This window comes from Takifugu flavidus, unplaced genomic scaffold (genome assembly GCF_003711565.1).
Source record: "Takifugu flavidus isolate HTHZ2018 unplaced genomic scaffold, ASM371156v2 ctg468, whole genome shotgun sequence".
NCBI lineage: Eukaryota > Metazoa > Chordata > Actinopteri > Tetraodontiformes > Tetraodontidae > Takifugu > Takifugu flavidus.
In genome coordinates this window covers 22,170-43,217 of record NW_026622084.1, presented here as the reverse complement: position 1 = coordinate 43,217, position 21,048 = coordinate 22,170, and the positions used below count along the sequence as shown (strand labels likewise).

The window sequence follows — 21,048 nt, the reverse complement described above, 5'->3', positions numbered from 1 at the left end:
GTAGTTCCTCAAAAACACTGAGTTTTAGTGGATGCACAATCTGTGGAAGCCAACATAGAAATTTCTGAAGAGCCAAAGTTCTTGCAACAAAAATATAGTCCCCAATTAGGTTGTTTTGTTATCACACGACCCCATCCCCATTATCTTAACAGAATATAAAAGAATGAGTGGAGACAGAAGAGAGAATGAGACGTTTTTGGCGAGTGTCGCTCTTGATTTTGTGTTTATTTTTGCAGTAAACTTAAAGGAGGCCTTTCACTTTGATTCAATTTAAGCTGATATTCCATTCTTGACATCTTAAAATTTACAGGATTCATGGGAGATTTATTTGGTCATTTTGCTTCTTTTTATTTACTAGTTCCCACAATTATTATTTGTTTTTATTAGATTGCAATAAATCATATAACATTTAACAGATTGACTAAAGTCAAATGACCTGCGGTTCCCACCGATAGCCGTCATTCTGATGGGTTTTGCTGGTTGCAGCTGAAATATTCCAATGCTCCATGTCACAGAGACAGTAAATACTAAACCCTAAAGATTCTGAAGGCATGATGTAAAATAGTAACGTATAATACAGACGTTTGAAGAGACAATTAAGAGAATGTTTTCATGCTTTAAAGAACTTTAGAACTTTATAAAGATGCATTGTGTGATACCAGGAACTAATTTAACTTCAAGGCGAAGCTGCTTCTGCTTGTCGACCATCAACTGATCTCCTGAAAGTCCACCCCGCTTTTTGAAAACTGATTTTTTTCATCTATGGACGGAGTAGTGAGCAGTGCAGCAGATGTTTCCACAGATGCTCTTCACCAGTGGTCAGTGAGTGATGCAGCAGATGAGCGGGAGTTGACTGGCTTCAACCAGCTACTGTCTCAATGTCTCCAGCCCATAGTGTGGATTCTCTACGAGATCAGACAGCAGCTTCACCCTGAATCCTGCAGCTGGTTCTGTCTCAGGTCCAGTTCTCTGAGATGGGAGGGATTGGACCTCAGCGCCGAGGCCAGAGAGTCACAGCTGATCTTTGATAAGCTGCAGTCTCCTTAATCTAAATACAGAAGGGAAACTTTTATAAGGTTATAAGTGAAACCAGTATTAATCTGAAAGGTTAATCAAAGGCATGATGTGTAAATTTTATTTAGTTACAGGTTAAAAAATGATAGTAATATGTAATTACCACAATTCCAACCTCTCAGGTTTGCACTGTTCCAAAGGAGAATATATTGTTCTGGCCCTCACTCTTCCCAGGTTTCTCCCACCTCTTTCCCTCCCATCTCATCATGGAGATCCATCTCACCTGTGGCTCATCTTTAAAGGCACAACGGCTGTTTCCGACTCCACACCCTCGTTCCCTGTTCACTACTCACTACATGGGGGACATGGATTGAGTGAACTACGTAGTGCACTCAATTTAAAGTTAGTATTCGGACAATGGCGTCATTTACGGTACACATAAAGTGACGTCATGGTGTCGCATAATAATTACGAACCGGTCGCCGGGGAAAGTGGCGGGTCCATTTAATATTTTAACCATCAGAAATACATTCAGCGGTCATTTTATGAAAATGCAATATTTTACTTATAATTAACTTTATATAATAAAATGAAATATTAATGTCAATAATAATACAATAATAATTACTTATTACCTAAAATAACTCGTGTCCCTTGACATTTTCAAGCCAAGATGTGATGGAACATTCTCAAGTCATATTCTGCTGTAGTGAAAACATTTAATAAAGCAATTTTTCATCAAAAAATGGATCAAAGCTACTTTTCATCTTTGTAAATATCTTTTACTGAGATTCTGTCGCCTGGTGAGGAACAGACGATTCTGAAGAACAATTTTAAGTGAGGGGGGGGATCAGTGAAGATGGATTGATATTTTTTTTTACACATTTATGTTTTAATATTTAAGATGATCATATTGGACCCCTACTGACTGAAAAAAAATTTCTTATTTCCAAAATTTCATATATCAAACGCACAGTAGAAATTAGGTTAAAAATGTATCCCATCAGCCTTTACGGCTGGGGGCTAGGGTGGATACATTTTCCAAGTTAGGGTGCTCACTTGTACTTTTCGCAGTGCATTGTGGGATACATTGAGTGCACTACATAGGGTACAGCGATGCTCACTAACAATTCGGACACTATTGCAAAATGGCGTCCACACTATTGAGTGCACTGTGTAGGGTACAGGGGGTGGTTTCAGAAACAGCCAACCTGTCTTAGATGACTTCCTGTCTCCCTCACCATCTCTCCCTCGCGTTGGCTGGTGTCTACCAGGCACCCTCACATAGTTTTGTCTAATTTTGGTTACCATCTGTCGGCTTTTTCATTGTCCTTAAATCAATTTATCATGAATAAGTGGTCCCCGTGTGGCCCCCCTGAAGGAACTGGGCACAACACACACACTCAGAAAGTGTGAGGACCCTCGGATGGAATAATGGACATTTTTGAGAATGGTGTTACCTCAGAGTTTCCAGTCGGCAGTTTGGAAAGTGGAGAAAACCACAGAGCAGCTTCCCCTGAATCCTCTAGAAAGTTGGAGTTCAGCTCCAGAACCCTCAGATGGGAGGGATTGGACCTCAGCGCCGAGGCCAGAGAGTCACAGCTGATCTCTGATAAACTGCAGTCAATCAAACTAAAAAATGCAGGATAAGGTTATACGGTGCAGGTCTGCATGTTATCTGCGTCAGTACTAAACCTACGTTAGTTCTTAGTTGGGTCAGACCTGAATTCACGATATTGCTAGAAAGTTTTTTAATAAATAAATAAAATTTGGTGCATCACAGCAGTATTGATAACAGCCTCACTTCACCATCTTAGCAGCTGGTATATAGGTAGAAAAAGGAAGACTGACCTGAGCGTCTCCAGTTTACAGTTTGGACTCTCCAGTCCAGAACAGAGCCGCTTCACTCCTGGATCCTTCAGCTGGTTCTCACTCAGCTCCAGAACCCTCAGATGGAGAGGTTGGACCTCAGCGCCGAGGCCAGAGAGTCACAGCTGGTCTCTGATAACCTGCAGTCCTTTAATCTGAATGACAGATAAAAGATGCCATTTTACAGTTCTTGCACACACAGTCATCATTTAGTGTTGGTTCATAAAAGCTGGCAGTTTCTTCTGCCACCATAAACCAGATCAGCTTTAAGTCTTTTTCATTTCAGTATTTAATTCACTGCATACCTGAGAGTCTCCAGCTTACAGAGAGGATCCTGGAGAAAACCACAGAGCAGCTTCACTCCTGGATCCTTCAGCTGGTTCTCACTCAGCTCCAGAACCTCAGATGGGAGGGATTGGACCTCAGCGCCGAGGCCAGAGAGTCACAGCTGATCTCTGATAAACTGCAGTCCTTTAATCTAAAAACCACAATAAATCCCATTTGTTTCAGTCAGACGTGTTCAGATTTTGCTTTGCTTAGTTTCAAATAAATCTGCTTGGAATCTTTGTAGATGAATGAAATACGGACTTTAGACACAGCTGAACTGACCTGAGAGTCTCCAGCTTACAGTTTAGACTCTCCAGTCCAGAACAGAGCAGCTTCACCCCTGAATCCTCTAGACTGTTGGAGTTCAGGTCCAGAACCCTCAGATGGGAGGGATTGGACCTCAGCGCCGAGGCCAGAGAGTCACAGCTGATCTCTGACAAACTGCAGTCAATCAAACTAAAAAAAGAAAAGAGATTAGAAGATCACAACACATAAACACAACAGGTTCTCCGTTCCATCCCGGGGGCCTGTCTATGTGTCATGGCTGGCGGCATCCTGGAGTCAGGAGTGGGAGTTATCGGGGCCATCACACGTCCAGGTCACTACATCCAGGAAAGGCATGAAAGGAGGAGATCTCCCACGTCGGCAATGGATCCTCCTCAACCAGGTTGGCGGCCCTGGTTGAGTCCCCAGCTGATTGCAGGGCCCTAAGTCAGCATTTAGGGGTTCGGTACCTTGCTCAAGGGTACATTGGCAGTGCTCTGGAGGTGTTCAGGGGCCTGCTCCACTACCAGAACACCATGTTTTGTCCACACCAGGGTTTGACCTGAGAACCCTCTCATCCCAGTCCACAACAGACTATATCAGCTTTGTGTTGATGCAGAACGGGTCCCTGGCTTTGATCTTAAAGCTGCCGACTATGTTATCTAACCTTGTTAGTTAGTCAGCAAATATACGATACTGTGGGTGGATGTCACAGTATGTGCTCTCCGAGTGCTTTTTTACCTACTTCACAATGGGTTTTTCATCCTCATATCTGCTCCCCCCTCACCTGTGATGTTCCTCACCATTTCACCTTGAGTGCTGCTTTCAGAACCTCTGACTGTCCTTTTATTTTCAGTGGACCTTTAGTAATAATCTTTATAAGGAAGTAAATCGTACTGTTGAACAGTAAAATACATGAACTCACCTGAGAGTCTCCAGCTTACAGAGAGGATCCTGCAGAAAACCACAGAGCAGCTTCACTGCTGGATCCTTCAGCTGGTTCTCACTCAGGTCCAGAACCCTCAGATGGGAGGGATTGGACCTCAGCGCCGAGGCCAGAGAGTTACAGCTGATCTCTGATAAACTGCAGTCCTTTAATCTAAAAACCACAATAAATCCCATTTGTTTCAGTCAGACGTGTTCAGATTTTGCTTTGCTTAGTTACAAATAAATCTGCTTGGAATCTTTGTAGATGAGTGAAATACGGACTTTAGACACAGCTGAACTGACCTGAGAGTCTCCAGTTTACAGTTTGGACTCTCCAGTCCAGAACAGAGCAGCTTCACCCCTGAATCCTCCAGACTGTTGTAGGTCAGGTCCAGAACCCTCAGATGGAGGGATTGGACCTCAGCGCCGAGGCCAGAGAGTCACAGCTGATCTCTGATAACCTGCAGTGCCTTAAACTGAATAAAGACAAAATACAACCTGTCAGATATGAGCAGATATGTTGAGTCCACACTTTTTCTGAAAACCTGAACAGGAAAACAGTCGACAGAACATCTGGTGTTTCAGATAGTCACCCAAAAATAATCGGTCAGAAATGGAGATGTTCTTTAGGAGGTATAAAACAGAACAGAGATGGCTTTTAAGTTAAATTCCCAGCTGTCGCTGTGAACAAGATGACCTTTAACCTTCAGACATGGAATTTAAAAGCTTCTAACACTGGACAACACGAGAAGAACAAAGTGTCTGGTGAGATCACTCAATGGAGCCTTTTCCACTCATGTCTGCTGTAACAGCCTGTGTTCTTAATCACATCTGGACTTACACGACCTTCCTGCAGTTCCTCACAGCTGGAATCAGGCGACGTCGTCCCTCCACTGAGGCGTAGTACTGCTGCAGGTTCAGCTCATCCAGAACCTCCTCTGACATCTGCAGCAGGTAGGCCAGAGCTGAACAGTGGATCTCTGACAGTCTCCTCTCTGATTTCTTCTCTGACTTCAGGAACTCTTGGATCTCCTGATGGACTGACTGATCCTTCATCTCCATCAGACAGTGGAAGATGTTGATGCTTCTGTCTGGGGAGATTTGATCACTGTTCACCTCCTTCAGGTTTTTGAGGACCTTCTGGATGGTTTCTGGGTGGTTCTCCATCTGATCCAACAGTCCACCCAAGATCCTCTGATTGGACTCCAGAGAGAGACCATGAAGGAAGCGAACAAACAAGTCCAGGTGGCCATTTTTACTTTTGAGAGATTCCTTAGTGTTCTCCTGAGGAAGTCATCAAGAGATGTGACTGGATCGTTATTTAACAACCCAGCAACAAACGGAAAAAGGGGTTTGATTTTGAATATTTGGGAAAGACTCCGTATCCTTTATATGGTTGTGTTCATGTGGTTGTAACAGTGGAACATGTAGACGGCAGCCAGAAACTCCTGAATGCTCAGATGAACAAAGCAGTAGACTGATTTCTGGAAGATCACACTCTCTCTATTGAAGATCTCTGTACAAACTCCTGAGTACACCGACACCTCGGAGACGTCCAGTCCACATCGCTCCAGGTCTTCAGAGTAGAACATGATGTTTCCTTTCTCCAGATGTTCAAACGCCAGCCGACCCAACTTCAGAAGGAGTTCTTTGTCAGCCTCAGTCAGTTCCTCTGGTCTCTGCTTTCCTCCATACTTCTGCTTCTTCCTCTTTATCTGAACCATCAGGAAGTGTGAGTAGAGGTCAGTCAGGGTTTGGGGCAGCTCCCTCTCTGGTCTCTGGTCATCATGTCCTCCAGAACTATAGCAGTGATCCAGCAGAAAACTGGGATCTGACACATGATGTGGAGGCTCCTGGAGGCCTTGATGTGTGAGATGATTCTCTTGGACAGATCTTCATCACTGAACCTCCTCCTGAAGTACTCCTCCTTCTGGGAGTCAGTGAAGCCTCGTACTTCTGTGATCCTGTCAACACACGAGGGAGGAATCTGATAGGCTGCTGCAGGTCTGGAGGTGATCCAGATGAGAGCTAAGGGAAGCAGGTCCCCTGGATGAGGTTCACCAGGAGCACCTCAACTGACGATACTTGTGTGACATCAGAGATGACCTGATGCTTGTTGAAATCCAGTGAAAATCTGCTTTCATCCAGGCCATCAAAGATGAACAGAAGTTTCCAGACAGTCAGATCTTCTGCTCTGATCTTCTGTAATGTTGGATGGAAAACATGAAGCAGTGAGAGAAGACTGTGCTGCTCATCTCTGATCAAGTTCAGCTCCCTGCATGAGAGCGGAAGCACCAGACTGATGTCTTGGTTCTCCAACCTTCTGCCCAGTCCAGACTGAACTTCTGCACTGAGAAGGTTTTTCCAACGCCGGCGACACCGTTGGTCAGAACCACTCTGATGGTCTCTGTTGCTCAGATAAGACTTCGAAGATGTCCTGGCACTTGATTGGAGTGTCCTGGATGTTCTTCTTGGAGGTTCTCTCAAGCTGTCTCACCTCATGTTGTGTGTCCACCTCCTCACTTTGTCCCTCAGTGATGTAGAGCTCAGTGTAGATCTTGTTCAGCAGGGTTCCACTTCCTGCTTCATTAGTTCCTTCAGTCACATGTTCACATCTTCTCTTCAGACTGATCTTATGACCTTCTATCACCTCCTGCAGATCACCTCCTGAAAATAAGTAAACCAATGATTTCCATCTATCATAAATCATCAACACAACTACAAATTCATGACATCACAAGTTCAATTTTATTGAACATTTTACTTTGTTTGGGCTTCATTTCAGCATCTCCAGATCTGCTTCCAGATTGTGAACAAGAGGACTCTCCTGGTGGAGCTGACTGGTCCCAGTTTGATAGGATGTGCTCCCCCCTCTCACTATGAAACACATCTCTATTAGTCCTTTGATTTATAGGATGAAAGAACCTGATCAAGACTCAATATTGTTCCAGCATTTATGTCTGAATTCATCGATCCTTGTTTCTAATCAACAATATTCACATTAAGTATGTAACTATATGACTGTCTGAGGTTTAAGTGTTAAACATCTCCAATAATAAACTCACAACCTGCTGCTGTTAATGTGACTAACAGCTGGCACACAAACACATCATCACGCTTTAGTTTTCTTACATTTTGTCTGAACTTCTGAAGTTTATTCCTCTATCTTTGGACCGGTCACTCTTCAGGGACACACAGCTGGGCACTGTGGACTCTGCTCTGTCCTCGTCCATCCTGAGGAAACATCAGAAATAGTGATGAGACTGTGATGAAGGTAAATAATCTGTAGAGGTTGTAGTTAAATAATCCCAATTCACTGCATTTTTATCAAACAGGAACATTTCTAATACATTCTGGCTAATAACTGAATCAATAAATCAATGATGTATCTGTATAATTTTCATGTTTTCAGAGTTTAAGCTGCTTTTTTTAACTGTTCCCTGCAGTGAGAAAAGAACTGGCACCTTTTCCAGCCCCTCATCCTGCAGCACTGAATGTGCTCTAAAGTTCTTTCCAGAGCAAACGTCTCTGCACTTGCAGCAACATGTTGTAGTCATGGATCCGTGAGGAGAACCGGATACAGGAAACGCCCCGACTTTGATCCCAAAAAACCAACGGTGGTCCGGCAACGACGGGGACGCTGGTTGTTGGCACACCCATCATAAAGAGCTGGATAACCGGGTACACATAGTAAGACACGACACAATTTTTTTGACTGGGGAGAAACTGGCACAAAGGAAAGCCACCAGTCATTTTTATGATTTGTTTGCTTCACCTGGTGCACTGGTGTCAGCATGAGGGCACATTCAAGAACAGTAGCAGACATTCTGCAACAGTTTAACACCCCCACTTGATCTGATACTGACAGCAAGATCTACAGTGACATGACATACATTTCACTTCCTCCCAAACATAAAAAACACAAACTTATCCTTCCTGACTCTTGTTACAGGTTTAGTTAATACATTTGCCACCATGTCAACAGTTGGGCAATATTCAATGCAGATTTTCCCATCACTGAGAGCAGACCGAACAAAATGATATTTGATGTCCACATGTTTACATCTCTGACACAATACCGGATTTTTCGACAAAGCAATAGCACCCTGATTGTCCTCAAAAACTGTCACTGGTGCATATTCACTGTCACAGTCCATTCCATTTAACAGCTGTACGAGATACATGCTTTCCTGAGTTGTTGCTGCCAGGGCCATGTGCTCTGCCTCACATGTGGATAAAGCAACTGGGGCTGTTTCCTTGACTTCCAGGAAATAACAGGCCCGGTCTCAGACAAACTAAAACAGTACCCAGTTGTACTTTTCCTGTCATTCTGGTCTTCTGCCCAATCTGCATCACTATATGCCACAAGTTTAAGATTTACATCACTTCTTTTGAAACACAATTCCTGATTTACAGTTCCCTTCAAATATCTCAACACATGTTTTGCTGTTACCCAATGTGGTTCTTTTGGTTCAGACAGGTATTGTGACAGTTTGCTTACAATCCAACTTAGATCTGGTCTTGTACATATCATGACAAAGCAAACTGCCAACAACCTCACGATATTTCTTTTGATCAACAGATTGACCCTCGTTGTCAAATTTCAGTTTGTTTTCACATGGAGTAAATCTAGGTTTACAGTTGATCATTTCAAACCTCTCCAAAATCTTTGTAATGTACCTTTTTTGACTCATCTTTATTTCACCTCCTCTTTGCACAAAATCAATACCCAAGAAATGTTTGAGTTCACCAAGATCTTTCATTCTAAATTTTGCTCCCAACATTTCTTTTACATTTTTCACAGTTTGATTGTCATTAGCAGCAATGATAAGGTCATCAACCCAGATTAACAATATAACCCTCTCATTTGCAGTCTGTCTACTATAAACACAATGGTCAGCCGGGTTTTGACTGTAACCATTTTCACATAGAAAATCATGAAGCATTTTGTTCCAATTTCGTCCCGACTGCTTCAGACCATACAATGATCTACTAAGTTTACAGACTAGTTTCTCATCCATCTCTGACGTAACTTCAAACCCATCAGGCTGCTCCATGTACACTTCCCAATCAATAGGAGCATGCAGGTATGCAGTTTTAACATCCATCTGGTGCAATTCTAAGCCATGCTGCACTGCGAGCTGCATCAGACTGCGCACAGATGTCATACTAGCAGTTGGAGAAAAGCTTTCATTATAATCAATCCCTGCAACTTGACTATAACCCTTTGCTACATACCTGGCTTTGTATGTTTTTGTCTCATCCGGATTTTCTTTTACAGTGTAAACCCATCTTCCCCCCCACTGCATGTTTACCTTCTGGCAAAGTGGTTAGGGTAAATGTCTCATTTTCTTTCAGAGAGTCCATTTCATCTTTCATAGCTTTAACCCACAAATTTGATTTCGGTGAGCTCATGGCTTCCTGCAAAGTTCGAGGTGCATCTGACATAACCTGGTAACAATAGTCAACAGTTAAGCCTTGACCATCATCATCAACACATTTTATCTTGCATTCATAATCATTATAGCACTTAGGTGGTCTCCTCTCCCTCTTTGGATATCGGGCATTTTCAACACTCTCACCCTCACCTGTAGTGGTGTCTGTGTCTCAAATCTCAGCTTTAATTTCCTGTGTGATTGGTGTCACTACATCATTTTTTGGAAAAGTGGTTTCACCCCTCGCGCTATGCAGGATGTATTCAGTCTCGTGGTCTGTCTGAGTCCGACACTCATTCACACATTTGCTGATAAACTTTACCAACCTGTTTTTGAGTACTCTCCCTTTTTCAGGGTAGAAGATTAGATATGCCGGACTATTCTTGTCGTAACCAACAAAAATCCCCCTTTCAGATTGTGAGTCAAGCTTCCTTTTGTTATATTTGTATGCATAACATACTGACCCAAAACATTTCATTCTTGACAGATCAGGCACTTTCCCAGTCAGCATGTAGTATGGAGTCTGTCCTGTCCGCTTGTTGTAACATCTATTGCGGACAGCTGCAGCAGTCTGAACTGCATATGTCCAGAGTTTTGGCAGGTTACTCTCAATCAACATACATCTTGCCATTTCAGTGTTCTCCAGTTTCTCTCAGCTGTCCCATTTTGATGGGGGGAATAAGGGGCTGAGTTTTCATGTCTAATGGCATTTTTACTTATTAGTGACTGAAACTCTTTTGATGTAAACTCAGTGCCATTATCAGATCTAATACACTTGATTTTCCCATAAGGTGCAACATCAGCAATAAACTTTTCCGTAGCTCTGACTGTGTCACTCTTGGCTTTCAAAAAATATACAAAAATTGCACCTGAATAATCATCAGTGAATGCCAAAGAGTACCTGAACCCATCTTTTGCTGCTGGTTCTATAGGGCCAGCCGAATCTATATGTACAAGTGCAAGTGGTGTGGTTGCTCTCTCATCTGGTTCTCTGTTCCTGCTCTGAGCATATTTCCCTTGCATACAGACCTCACATTTCAGGTTCAACTTATCAGATTTACCTTTAATTTTCATCCCTTCTGTGACACTTTCCAACTTCAACACATCATCATAATTACAGTGGCCCCCGTGTCGACCATAAGCCCTCTCTTCTGTGGTCTGCTGACAGGATCTCCATCCACCTGGCCCACCTTGAATGCAAACGTGTGGTCGTCCTCATCCACCGCCTGCTTGACCTTGTCTCTCCTCCTCCGCCTGCAGTTCACCTCTTTGTGCGTGGAGCTCTTACAAAAACTGCACCATTGTCTCTGTACTCTGCGCTGGCCCGCAGCAGGACACTCTATTGCTTTATGGCCCTCTGGCCACAGCTGTAGCAGGTCAGTCTCACGTCCCCGCCAGATCTTCCCCTCACTCTCATGACGCTGTCCTCATCTGTGGATGCAGTCCTGAACTTTTCGGTGCTCTCATAGCTCTGCAACTTTGTCTTGAACTCAGCGAAGGTCAATTTCTCATCACTCTGGGCCACATGAATGGTAAATGGCTTAAAAACATCTGGCAAGCCCTTTAATATCATTGCGATCAGCAAATCATCACTTAAAGTCTCTCCCGCATTCCTCAGTGCGGTAATTGCAGTCTCTGCCCGTATGATATAATCTGTAACGCTCTCATTGACAGCCTTTTGGAGGGATGTAAGTTCAGCATACAGATTAATCACACGGGGCTTCCCCTTGCCAGCGTAGTGGTCCCTCAGTATCTGGAGCGCTCTCCTACCATCATCAGCCGCATCCCTCATCACAAGAGACAAACTCTTGTCGTCCAACAGCTGGATTAACTCAGCATACGCTTCTTCGTTTTTCTCGGCATCTTCTTCTGCACCATCCTCACCCTCATCTGGCTCATGGAGGATGGTTTTCTTGAGCCCGAGCAAACGTAGCTGGCCAAGGAACTTAGTTTCCCATAACTCATAATTTTTCTCGTCTCCATTAAAACATAAACGATTCCATCGGCTTCCAATCTCTTTCCTGGGCCCATAACCTGTTGGCGCACCCATCATAAAGAGCTGGATAACCGGGTACACATAGTAAGAGACGACACAATTGTGGTCTTTTTTTGACTGGGGAGAAACTGGCACAAAGGAAAGCCATCAGTCATTTATTATGATTTGCTTCACCTGGTGCACTGGTGTCAGCATGAGGACACGTTCAAGAACAGTAGCAGACATTCTGCAACAGTTTAACACTGGTACATTGGCCCGACAACACTGGTTTTCCACAGGCCAACATGGTGAAAGGACTGTCTTCAGCTCAGCCAATAAATTATTTGGTGCTACATAAACATACTAGTCAGGACTTTTTAACTTCCCTCATTTGTTCCCCTCTTCAATTATTTCTAGAATCCAAGTTCTCCAAGATCACTGCTCTATTTAAAATAGATGAAAGAAATGACACCCACTCCTGCATTTCTTTCACAGTGGTTCCAGAACATAGAACAATAAACCACTGGGAGAAAACCTGCAACATTAACCAAACATCCTGTTGGCACACAGGATCACACATCCTGGCACACATCCTGTGTGATCCTGTGTGGATTTATTTATTTAGTTATTTTGAAAGTTTATTGTCTTAAATTGGTCCAGCTGAGAGATGTTAATTTGCACACGATTAGATGTTGTTTGACAGGTAATAACAAAATATCCAGCTGTAACCTGGACTGTTGAACAACTCTAATAACTCTCAGAGCTTTTCACCTGTCTGAAGAGAATACTTTCACTTTCACTTTTAAAACCTAATCAACAGCTTTATGTCGTATATATTACTACCATTAAAGCATTCTGGGAGGGTTTAAAGTTCTTTTAGGATCAGTAGCAAAGAGCAGAAACATAAACTAAACTTCACTTAGAAAGACTATTCAACTATAACTAAAGCCAGACTATAAGAAAGTTAAATAAGACCGATTCATTTATAATGTATAATGATGTTTTGTGCTAAAAAAATATAACGTCTAGTTGATTCAAATCTTGATTTTATCTCCAAACACAAATGTCAATTATTTTCAATAATGCTCTTCGTTTACTCACCTTGTCGGTCTTCTGTCTCCCTGCTTAGTCTGAAAGGAATACTGTACTTGTCAACTCGTTTGTTGGGTTCCCAGTAAGGATGGGCGGATCGATCCCGTGGTATCGATATATCGATACTCACAAGCTACTCATTTGGTATCGATTTTCTTTTATAAATATTGATACTAACTAAAAAAATTGGGGGTGTATGCATCACTTTCCGCCGTTTTAGATTAATTACTTAAATTAATATGTGCCGGGACACACCTATACCTGGCGGCGTATGGAGCTGGCCCATGTCACGTGACAGGAGATAGCGAATGAGCATCAACGTGCAACATCGCCAACGTCAGCATAAGGCAGAGCCGGAGGAAATAATCACCCAGAGACGCAATCGTCTTAAAGCAGAAAATGTGAATATGATACTTTTTCTGAACAGCAATCTGAGACTTCAGTAAAGTGTGATGACATACCTCAAGTGCACTAAAGGTGTGATGGTGTCAGACATTGTTCTAATTAATTTTCTCATGGAACAACTGTCTTATGCAGGTTTAAAGGATAAGGAAATCCTAGTAATCAATTGACCATAATAGCTGGGGAGAGGGAAGTCTGGGCTTCTCTCCTTTGGCTGCTGCCCCCGCGACCCGATCCCGGATAAGCGGTAGAGAATGGATGGATGGATGGAAATAAATGGTCTGTATTTGTCATGTGATTTGTCTTTAATGTAATAATATTTTGACTGACAAAAATTGCCAGTAAGAAATGAACGGTATCGGTATCGATATCGATGAAAATACAAGAAAAGGTATCGGTATCGTATCGAATCCCAAAAGTGTGGTATCGCACATCCTCAGTTCCCAGTTTCTGGGAACGTTGTTGCTGGTATCTACCTGCAGGGGGCGTGGAGGAGCCGCTCATCAGCCGCAGCTGGCCCCGCAGACACACGCACCTGCGGTCTCTCTTCAATCTCCCGTTAGATTTAAGGACAGAACTCCCGTCTGCCAGCGGCGGAGTGTTTTCGGCCTCATCGCCAAACCCTGACTTCTGTGGCTTGACTATTAGTTTTCCTTGCGGACTTGTTTTAGACTCTCTCGAGGTCTCTCCGCCTCTCTGTGAACGCGGACCGAACTGTTCTTGTTCACTTTAAAATAAAGACGCTTTTCGGACACCATTCTCCACCGTTATTCAACCAAGCTAAATAAATAAGATTTATGATGCCTCACAGATTTTGAAAGCTTGTAAAAGCAACATATTTCGGCAGCCCTGGAGTCCAGGAGGAGCAGCAGAGGTCAGAATGTCTCGGAGCGCGTTTAAACATTGTCTGCAGTTCCACGTGTGTCCACCGGGTGGCGGTAAAGCACCACATGATATTTCTCCTTTTTGGAACTTCTTCAGCTGCGTTGAGCTTTAAATCTTCACCTGTCGCTCCCTTTAAGCTCTAAACTTTGCGGTTCTGTGTTGTAGTTTGTTGGGTTAAATATTTTTGATGCATTCTGATGACGATGAGTGAAACTGTCAATGACCAATAGAAAGTTCGTCCATTTTTCTACTGTGTCACACATTTTCATTATTTATTGTCAGTTTTGGGTCTAAACTGGGCCAGTTCTGTGAGCTGTTTTGCTTTTTCTGTGGACCAGATGTTCCAGGCAGGTTCCATCATGGGACACAGACGGATACAGGTCACGTGACAACAGTCAGCCTTTAGTTCTTTATTACAGGAGGATCTGGTTTATATACAGACACGTATCTGCAAAATACTAAAAAGTATATGAACCCAAAGTACTAAAAAGTCTACATACACGCACACGCGTGTATTAAGTGTTTATACACACGTTTGCGCGTATGTGCACACTGTATATTCATCTAATAACTGTTAGTTTCTAAAACACCAAAGTAGAGTCACTGAGGCACGGCTTCACCTCCTTTAGACCGAGGTTTCACTGAGCAGGTGTGATGAACTGTTGCAGAAGGAAAAGCATGGAACATGTTAATAATCGGACACAAAAACACTCAGGTTTATTGTCTGGACCTCGCCATCCCTTTGGGGAGGATCATCTCATTCTTCAGCTTTGAACTGTCAGGTTAAAAGGTTTCATCCTTCCACAAGACAAGAAAACTTCCACCCAACCTTCTGACCTCTAGTGTCGTATTTTCATCTCTTCAAAAATTATCATGTTGAACATTTTGTCTTCCAAATGAAAAAGAAATTCACTGCAGACTTTTAAAGCAGCGAGAGGAAAACCAGCAGGATCACTAGGAAGAGAGACGGAACCAGGCGCCTGGAGATGAGCTCATCTGAACATCTACCCTTTAACAGCCATCGCTAGTAAATGGTCCTTCAGCCTCATCACTTCAAGGGTGGAAACGTGTTTAGGCCGTCAATAACAGCTTTGTGAAACTATCTGTAGCTGAGGAGGCCTCATCCCAAAGCAGCAGGTCCAGATGGAGTTTCGCTCGACTCCTGAGAGTCGGTGCAATGGGCTTCTGCAGCACATCATGCTGAATCAGAGGGTCTGTGGAAACCATCTTATAGTCTCCCAGTCTGCTAAATGCCACATGTGATGAAGACCATGGAGGGGCTGCTGCTGAACACCGGAGACCACAGATTTAGAGTCCATTCCAAGAAAGGAAGAAGGTGGCAGACTCTTATGAGCTGGTGATAAACAGGGTGGAAACTGCAGAAATCCTCTGAGGATATGAGATATGCTGCACTGCCAACACGGAGGCTCCGTGGAAGAAGAAAATGGTCACTTAAGTCAACGACCTGGCAGGTGGCAAAACCAGCAAAGGTGCAAGTGGCAGATCTTGAGGAAGCTACTCATCACCTGAGGACTTGCATCTAAAGACTACTTTTTCCTCACCATCTGAGGCACAGATAAATACACAATGAATTAATTATTTACTTCTTGATAAAGATTTTTTTTAAAAAGTGTGCATAGCTCGGGAAAGGGATGTAAAGTCCAAACCGCAGGGCTGCAGCTAAATAGAGGGAAAGTCCGCCCACTAGTGGTGACAAAGGTCACTGCACCCTTAAATACTAACGATACTAATGCAAACCGGTCAAATAAAAAACAACCACATGTCTATGTACAAGCTCATTGGGCCTCCGCAATAACTGCCGTACTGACCTACGGGTCAGAAGGCTCCGCGGGCAGGTCAGGGTGTAAGTTAAACGCAACCGAACCGCTGTTTACGAAATGTCTGAGAAACGCAGAATAAAAACACACCAGCAGAAAAGAAAACAACGAAACCAAGAGGCACGACAGGGCCAAACAGCGGCCTATGAGAAGCCTTAAAAGAAACGAAGCCAACATGAGCAGTAACAGGCAAACGGCACTAAAACCGCAGCAGTTTACCTGGTTAATTGGCTGCAGCCCGCACGCCTCAACTCCCTCCCCCGATAGCAGTTGCGGGAGCCAACCGGCTGGGGGGCGCAGCGACACACCGCCGTAATCCAGCAGGCCAACCTGGGACACCAGGGCTGTGTGTGTGTGTGTGTGTGTGTGTGTGTAATAGTTTTATTTCTGTTCCTGGTTGGTAGGGATAACTGCAGTAGCGGTTCCTGCTTTGGGTTTTCCACGCTCCGTTGCCATAGTTACGGGTAAACGGACGCTGAGCGCGGCGCTCTGACGCGAGTCGCGTTCGATTTCTGGGGCGTTTTGAACGAAACTGAGTTACCGAATCATCTTCATCCAGGTATGAAGTGATAAAGCTCCAACTCAGCGCTGCCCTGTTCAAAATGAGGCCGTAATCTGCGCGTCTCGGGCTTCATAGACCTCAAAGAGGGACGTAAATATGTAACATTTCTACAATTTTGTGGCCAAAATGAGTTTGCATTGACTTGATTGTGCTTTTATCAGGTGGTTTAACATGGAGCCCTCCTGTAGCTCCTCTTCAGTACTGGACAGCGGTGGGCTGGAGGTTCTTGGTTCTACCAAACAATCCAGGTGAGGTTTTTCAGGGATGAAAGATCAAAGAAGCTTTGATGGAAAGCAACAGACATTACAAGCGCGTTAGATTCTATTACAACTGATGTTGCTGGTACGCATTGCCTTCAGCCGCAGCAGCAACTATAGAACTAGAACCCACTGAACTCTTCTCATTGATGTGTCCTGACCGACACCCCATCCAGAACCCGGCTAATCTAAAGAATCAGCACCTTCTGCTCCCTCCTCAAACACAATGAAACACAATCAGTGAGGGCAAAACTAGAAACTTCCCATGCAACAATTCCTCAAAAGTACAGACGTCAGCACCGGTTCCTTTGACTTCCACAGGGATCCACCAGCGCAGTGTCATGGTGCTCAGACCAGCCCTCCAGTTCCAGCCCTGAGGTTCTGCGGTCAACTGGCTCAATGGACAGGAAACTCAACCAACTACCAGGTCCGGGCCGTGCACGCCACCCTTGTCGTGAGCTTTAGACCGTCTCTTTAAACTAGTTCCACCTCGATGAATGTCCGCTGTGCAAAGTTGGTACGTTCCAAATGGACTCAAACCCATCAGGACTAAGAAACGTCCAAAGTTTAGCAACAGCACTGAAGCGTGCGGCAGGTTGTAATATAGTCCGGTTCTGTCTGTTAAATGTTAAATACATCTTATTGCTAAACAGGAGCGATCCACATAATAAGTTAAATATAATCGAAGGGCTTTTGTCTGTGTGGAAGGGGGACGTGGGGATCAACTCCACCATCTTCTTTGAAGCCTCGCCGGGAGAAGTGGCCTCATCCTGCCTGGAGCTGCGCAACGAGGGCAACACGTCCATCTTCTACAGCTGGCAGCAGCTGGACGTCTCCTCCAGCCTGTCGCACCTGCTCTCACACAGAAGGCGCAGCTGCTTCTACTTCAACCAGTCCTCAGGTACGTGCGGCCCCCGACCAGGCGTCCTGAGTCCCCCCGTCCCCCCGTCATGCCGTTCCTCCCGTCACAGGTGTGATCCTTCCGGGCGTCACCCAACAAATAGACCTGATGTTTAAATCCGGGGTGCCGGGCCTCCACACGGAGTCGTGGCAGCTCCAAACAACCCGGTGCTGTTGGCAGGGGGCCTCGGTGCAGGTGACGCTCATGGCTTCGCTGTGTCCGAGGACAGGACGGCAGAGCTCCGGCGCCACCTGGAGGTGTCGTATGATCAAAGCCTTTGAGCCTTTCAGGGTTTTTCCCATCCCGCCGGTCCATTTTCACCCACCCCGTTCTTGTCGCACAAACAGACAAGGCTGGAAAAGACAGTGACGGAAAAGTTCTGCCGGTCGATGGTGTATAAGATCCTGGAGGGGGTCCAGACCCGAGAGAGATCCAGCTCCCTCGTAGAGTTTTTAATGGGAAGCCCCGAGGTGAGGTGGTCAACAAGTTCTCTTGGCTCAGCAGAATTTCTTCTATTCCCACTCTTCACCTTCATCCCTCACAGGAGGAGCGAGAAAGACAAGAAAGTGGGGAAATGACCCGGCCGACCAAAGCCTGGGCCGCGACTTCGCCGATGACCAGACATTTATGGATTTCACCCCATTTGAGGAGGAAGCCTATTCCGCAGCGTTTGGATCCTTCTCTGGTTCCACATCTCCAAAGTGAAATGTATTTTTTCCTGTTGCGAAGGAAACAAAGAGCAACACTTGATTAGATCAATAAATGATTCAATGTCACTCATTCAACCGATAAAGCAGAACCGTGTCAAATTCATTGTGCACCGACTGATATATTTACTGTATTTTTAATTTATTTTGAACATTGTCAGACCAGTAAGGTCCAGATGTGCACCAGCATTAGCTTCGTCCTAAGCTCCCGGTCGGACTGAGGCCTAATGGACTGGATCTACCGTATTGGACCGTCTTATATTCGGGCCAATACGGTATTAATAATGACATTTAGTTAAAGGTAAATTGAGCAAATTGGCTATTTCAGAAGTGTGTATCAAACTGGTCGCCCTTCACATTATTCAGTACCCAGGAAGTAGCTCTCGGTTTCAAAAAGGTTGGTGACCCCTGCACTAGACTATATTGGGACTAGACTAAAATGACCACATATAGTATATGTGGTCATTTTAAAAATTTTCATTTTAAACATTCGATCAGTCTGGCCCTCGGCTTGGAGCTACATTTTTTATTTGGCCCTCCGTCCATTTGACTTTGACACCCCTGATTTAAATGAATCAATATGTTTCCATCAGTGGTTAAAAATCCAATTAATGTGATCATCGAAATGCACAAATTCTGTCTTAAATCAGTATCAGCTGTCTTTGTTCATTTAAATATATCGAGCAGTGATCCAGGATTAAACGTTGCTGTTGTCCAAGATTACTGACTGATCCATGATGTGTAACAGATTCTATTATATCGATTAATGTGAATGTTTGCATTGAAATTTGACAGAAATCTGCAGAATGTAGTTCCCGTTTCTGTCATCCTCGCAAAAAACGGACGAAAAGGACGCTTCTCCGGGTCATCCAGCTCACCTTGTCCAGGCAGCCGCGTCCGGGCTGGAGACTCGCTGATGCTGCGCTGACAACCACCGTCAGTGACAAACTAGCGAGAGTGAGCTCCCGAGACCGAAACTAGAGACAGTAACCGGAAGTAAACAAAGGAGCCGACAACTGCGTTCAAGTTTCATTCAAATATGCAAATAAAGAGTAAAATAAAATATACATTTAAACTTAACAGAAAATATAAGGACTCATCAACTTATTTCTACCCAAAATGTAGTTTCTGTCATTACATAAACTTCCTCATGCAAATATTTCGACAGTATGATATTAAACTATTAGCATTACACAAATGTATTTTTAACTTTTGCCAAAATGTACATGTAAAAATGTTTTGATCCTCAGCCACATAACACAAAGCAGATAAACACATAAGCAAACACAGTAAAGTTTCAAATTAAGAAAATATCAAATCTAAGATCACAAAAATGAATGCCGTTCCTGCAGGTAGGGGGGGAGGTGAGAAGTCCGAGTGCCGACCAGAAACCGAACCACAACAAATAACATTTGAAAGAGGATATATGAACATGTGACTTAATAACATATGAAAGAGAATATATGAACATGTGACTTAATAACATATGAAAGAGGATATATGAACATGTGACTTAATAACATATGAAAGAGGATATATGAACATGTGATTTTTCCACTATAACACACAGACATACACACATCAGTATCAGTACCTATGGTTGCGAAAATACGGTATATACAACATTGTGCATGATTCACTCACACACACACGCGTCTGTGCAACGACCACAACCTCCTATCTTTAGTATTGCTGCGCCAACTGGTGGTCTTTTGGGTTGAGGATAGCAGTGATCTATATGTACCTATATGTAGCTATAGCGTCATTGGCCTCCACTCCAGCCACTCCTGGTAGTTCCTCAAAAACACAGAGTTTTTAGTGGATGCGCAATCTGTGGAAGCCAACATAGAAATTTCTGAAGAGCAAAGTTCTTGCAACAAAAATTAGTTTAGTCCCCATTAGTTTGGTTTGTTATCAGGTGACCTCACGGTGTTCTTTTATTTAAAATAAACAACGTGAGATTGTGTTATTAAATATACACACAACCCCGATGATACCAGGAACTATTTTAACTTCAAGGCGAAGCTGCTTCTGCTTTGTCGACCATCGACTGATCTCCTGAAAGTCCATCACCGCTTTTTAAAAACTGAATTTTTCATCTCTGTGGACGGAGTAGATGGCAGATGTTTCCACAGATGCTCTTCACCAGTGGTCAGTGAGTGATGCAGCAGATGAGCGGGAGGTGACTGGCTTCAACCAGCCATGACTCAATGTCTCCAGCCCATAGTGTGGATTCTCTACGAGATCAGACAGCAGCTTCACTCCTGAATCCTGCAGATTGTTGAAGCTGAGGTCCAGTTCTCTGAGATGGGAGGGATTGGACCTCAGCGCCGAGGCCAGAAAGTCACAGCTGATCTTGATAAACTGCAGCGCTCTAATCTAAATAAAGAAGGGAAACTTTTATAAGGTTAAAAGTGAAACCAGTATTAATCTGAAAGGTTAATCAAAGGCATGATCTGTAAATATATAAATATATATATATATTAATTTAGTTACAGGTTAAAAAATGATAGTAATATGTAATTACCACAATTCCAACCTCTCAGGTTTGCACTGTTCCAAAGGAGAATATACATTGTTATGGCCCTCACTC

The 21,048-nt window shown here is 43.8% G+C and overlaps 2 protein-coding genes across 27 annotated transcripts in view; one reads left to right on the top strand and one right to left on the bottom strand.

Moving 5' to 3' along the window:
* Window positions 1-21,048, bottom strand: part of LOC130520651 (NACHT, LRR and PYD domains-containing protein 12-like) — a 56,590-nt gene that overhangs the window by 13,536 nt on the left and 22,006 nt on the right. For 4 of the 26 annotated variants that reach the window (XM_057024360.1, XM_057024370.1, XM_057024372.1 and 1 more), the window contains one exon: window positions 2,475-2,646. The exons of 1 other annotated variant lie outside the window; for it this stretch is intronic. In XM_057024360.1, coding sequence (XP_056880340.1) covers window positions 2,475-2,646 — 172 coding nt within the window. Of the gene's footprint in view, window positions 1-858; window positions 875-2,474; window positions 2,647-2,780; window positions 3,039-3,188; window positions 3,362-3,492; window positions 4,574-19,452; window positions 20,779-21,048 lie in introns of those variants that run through there. 21 more of the 26 variants (XM_057024359.1, XR_008948966.1, XM_057024361.1 and 18 more) reach the window with 21 other exon arrangements.
* Window positions 16,438-18,541, top strand: LOC130520655 (MYCBP-associated protein-like). Its single transcript, XM_057024378.1, has 5 exons — window positions 16,438-17,274; window positions 17,556-17,748; window positions 17,819-18,005; window positions 18,096-18,218; window positions 18,293-18,541. The coding sequence occupies exons 1-4, from the start codon at window positions 17,113-17,115 to the stop codon at window positions 18,115-18,117; spliced, it is 564 nt and encodes a 187-aa protein (XP_056880358.1). The 5' UTR covers window positions 16,438-17,112; the 3' UTR covers window positions 18,118-18,218; window positions 18,293-18,541.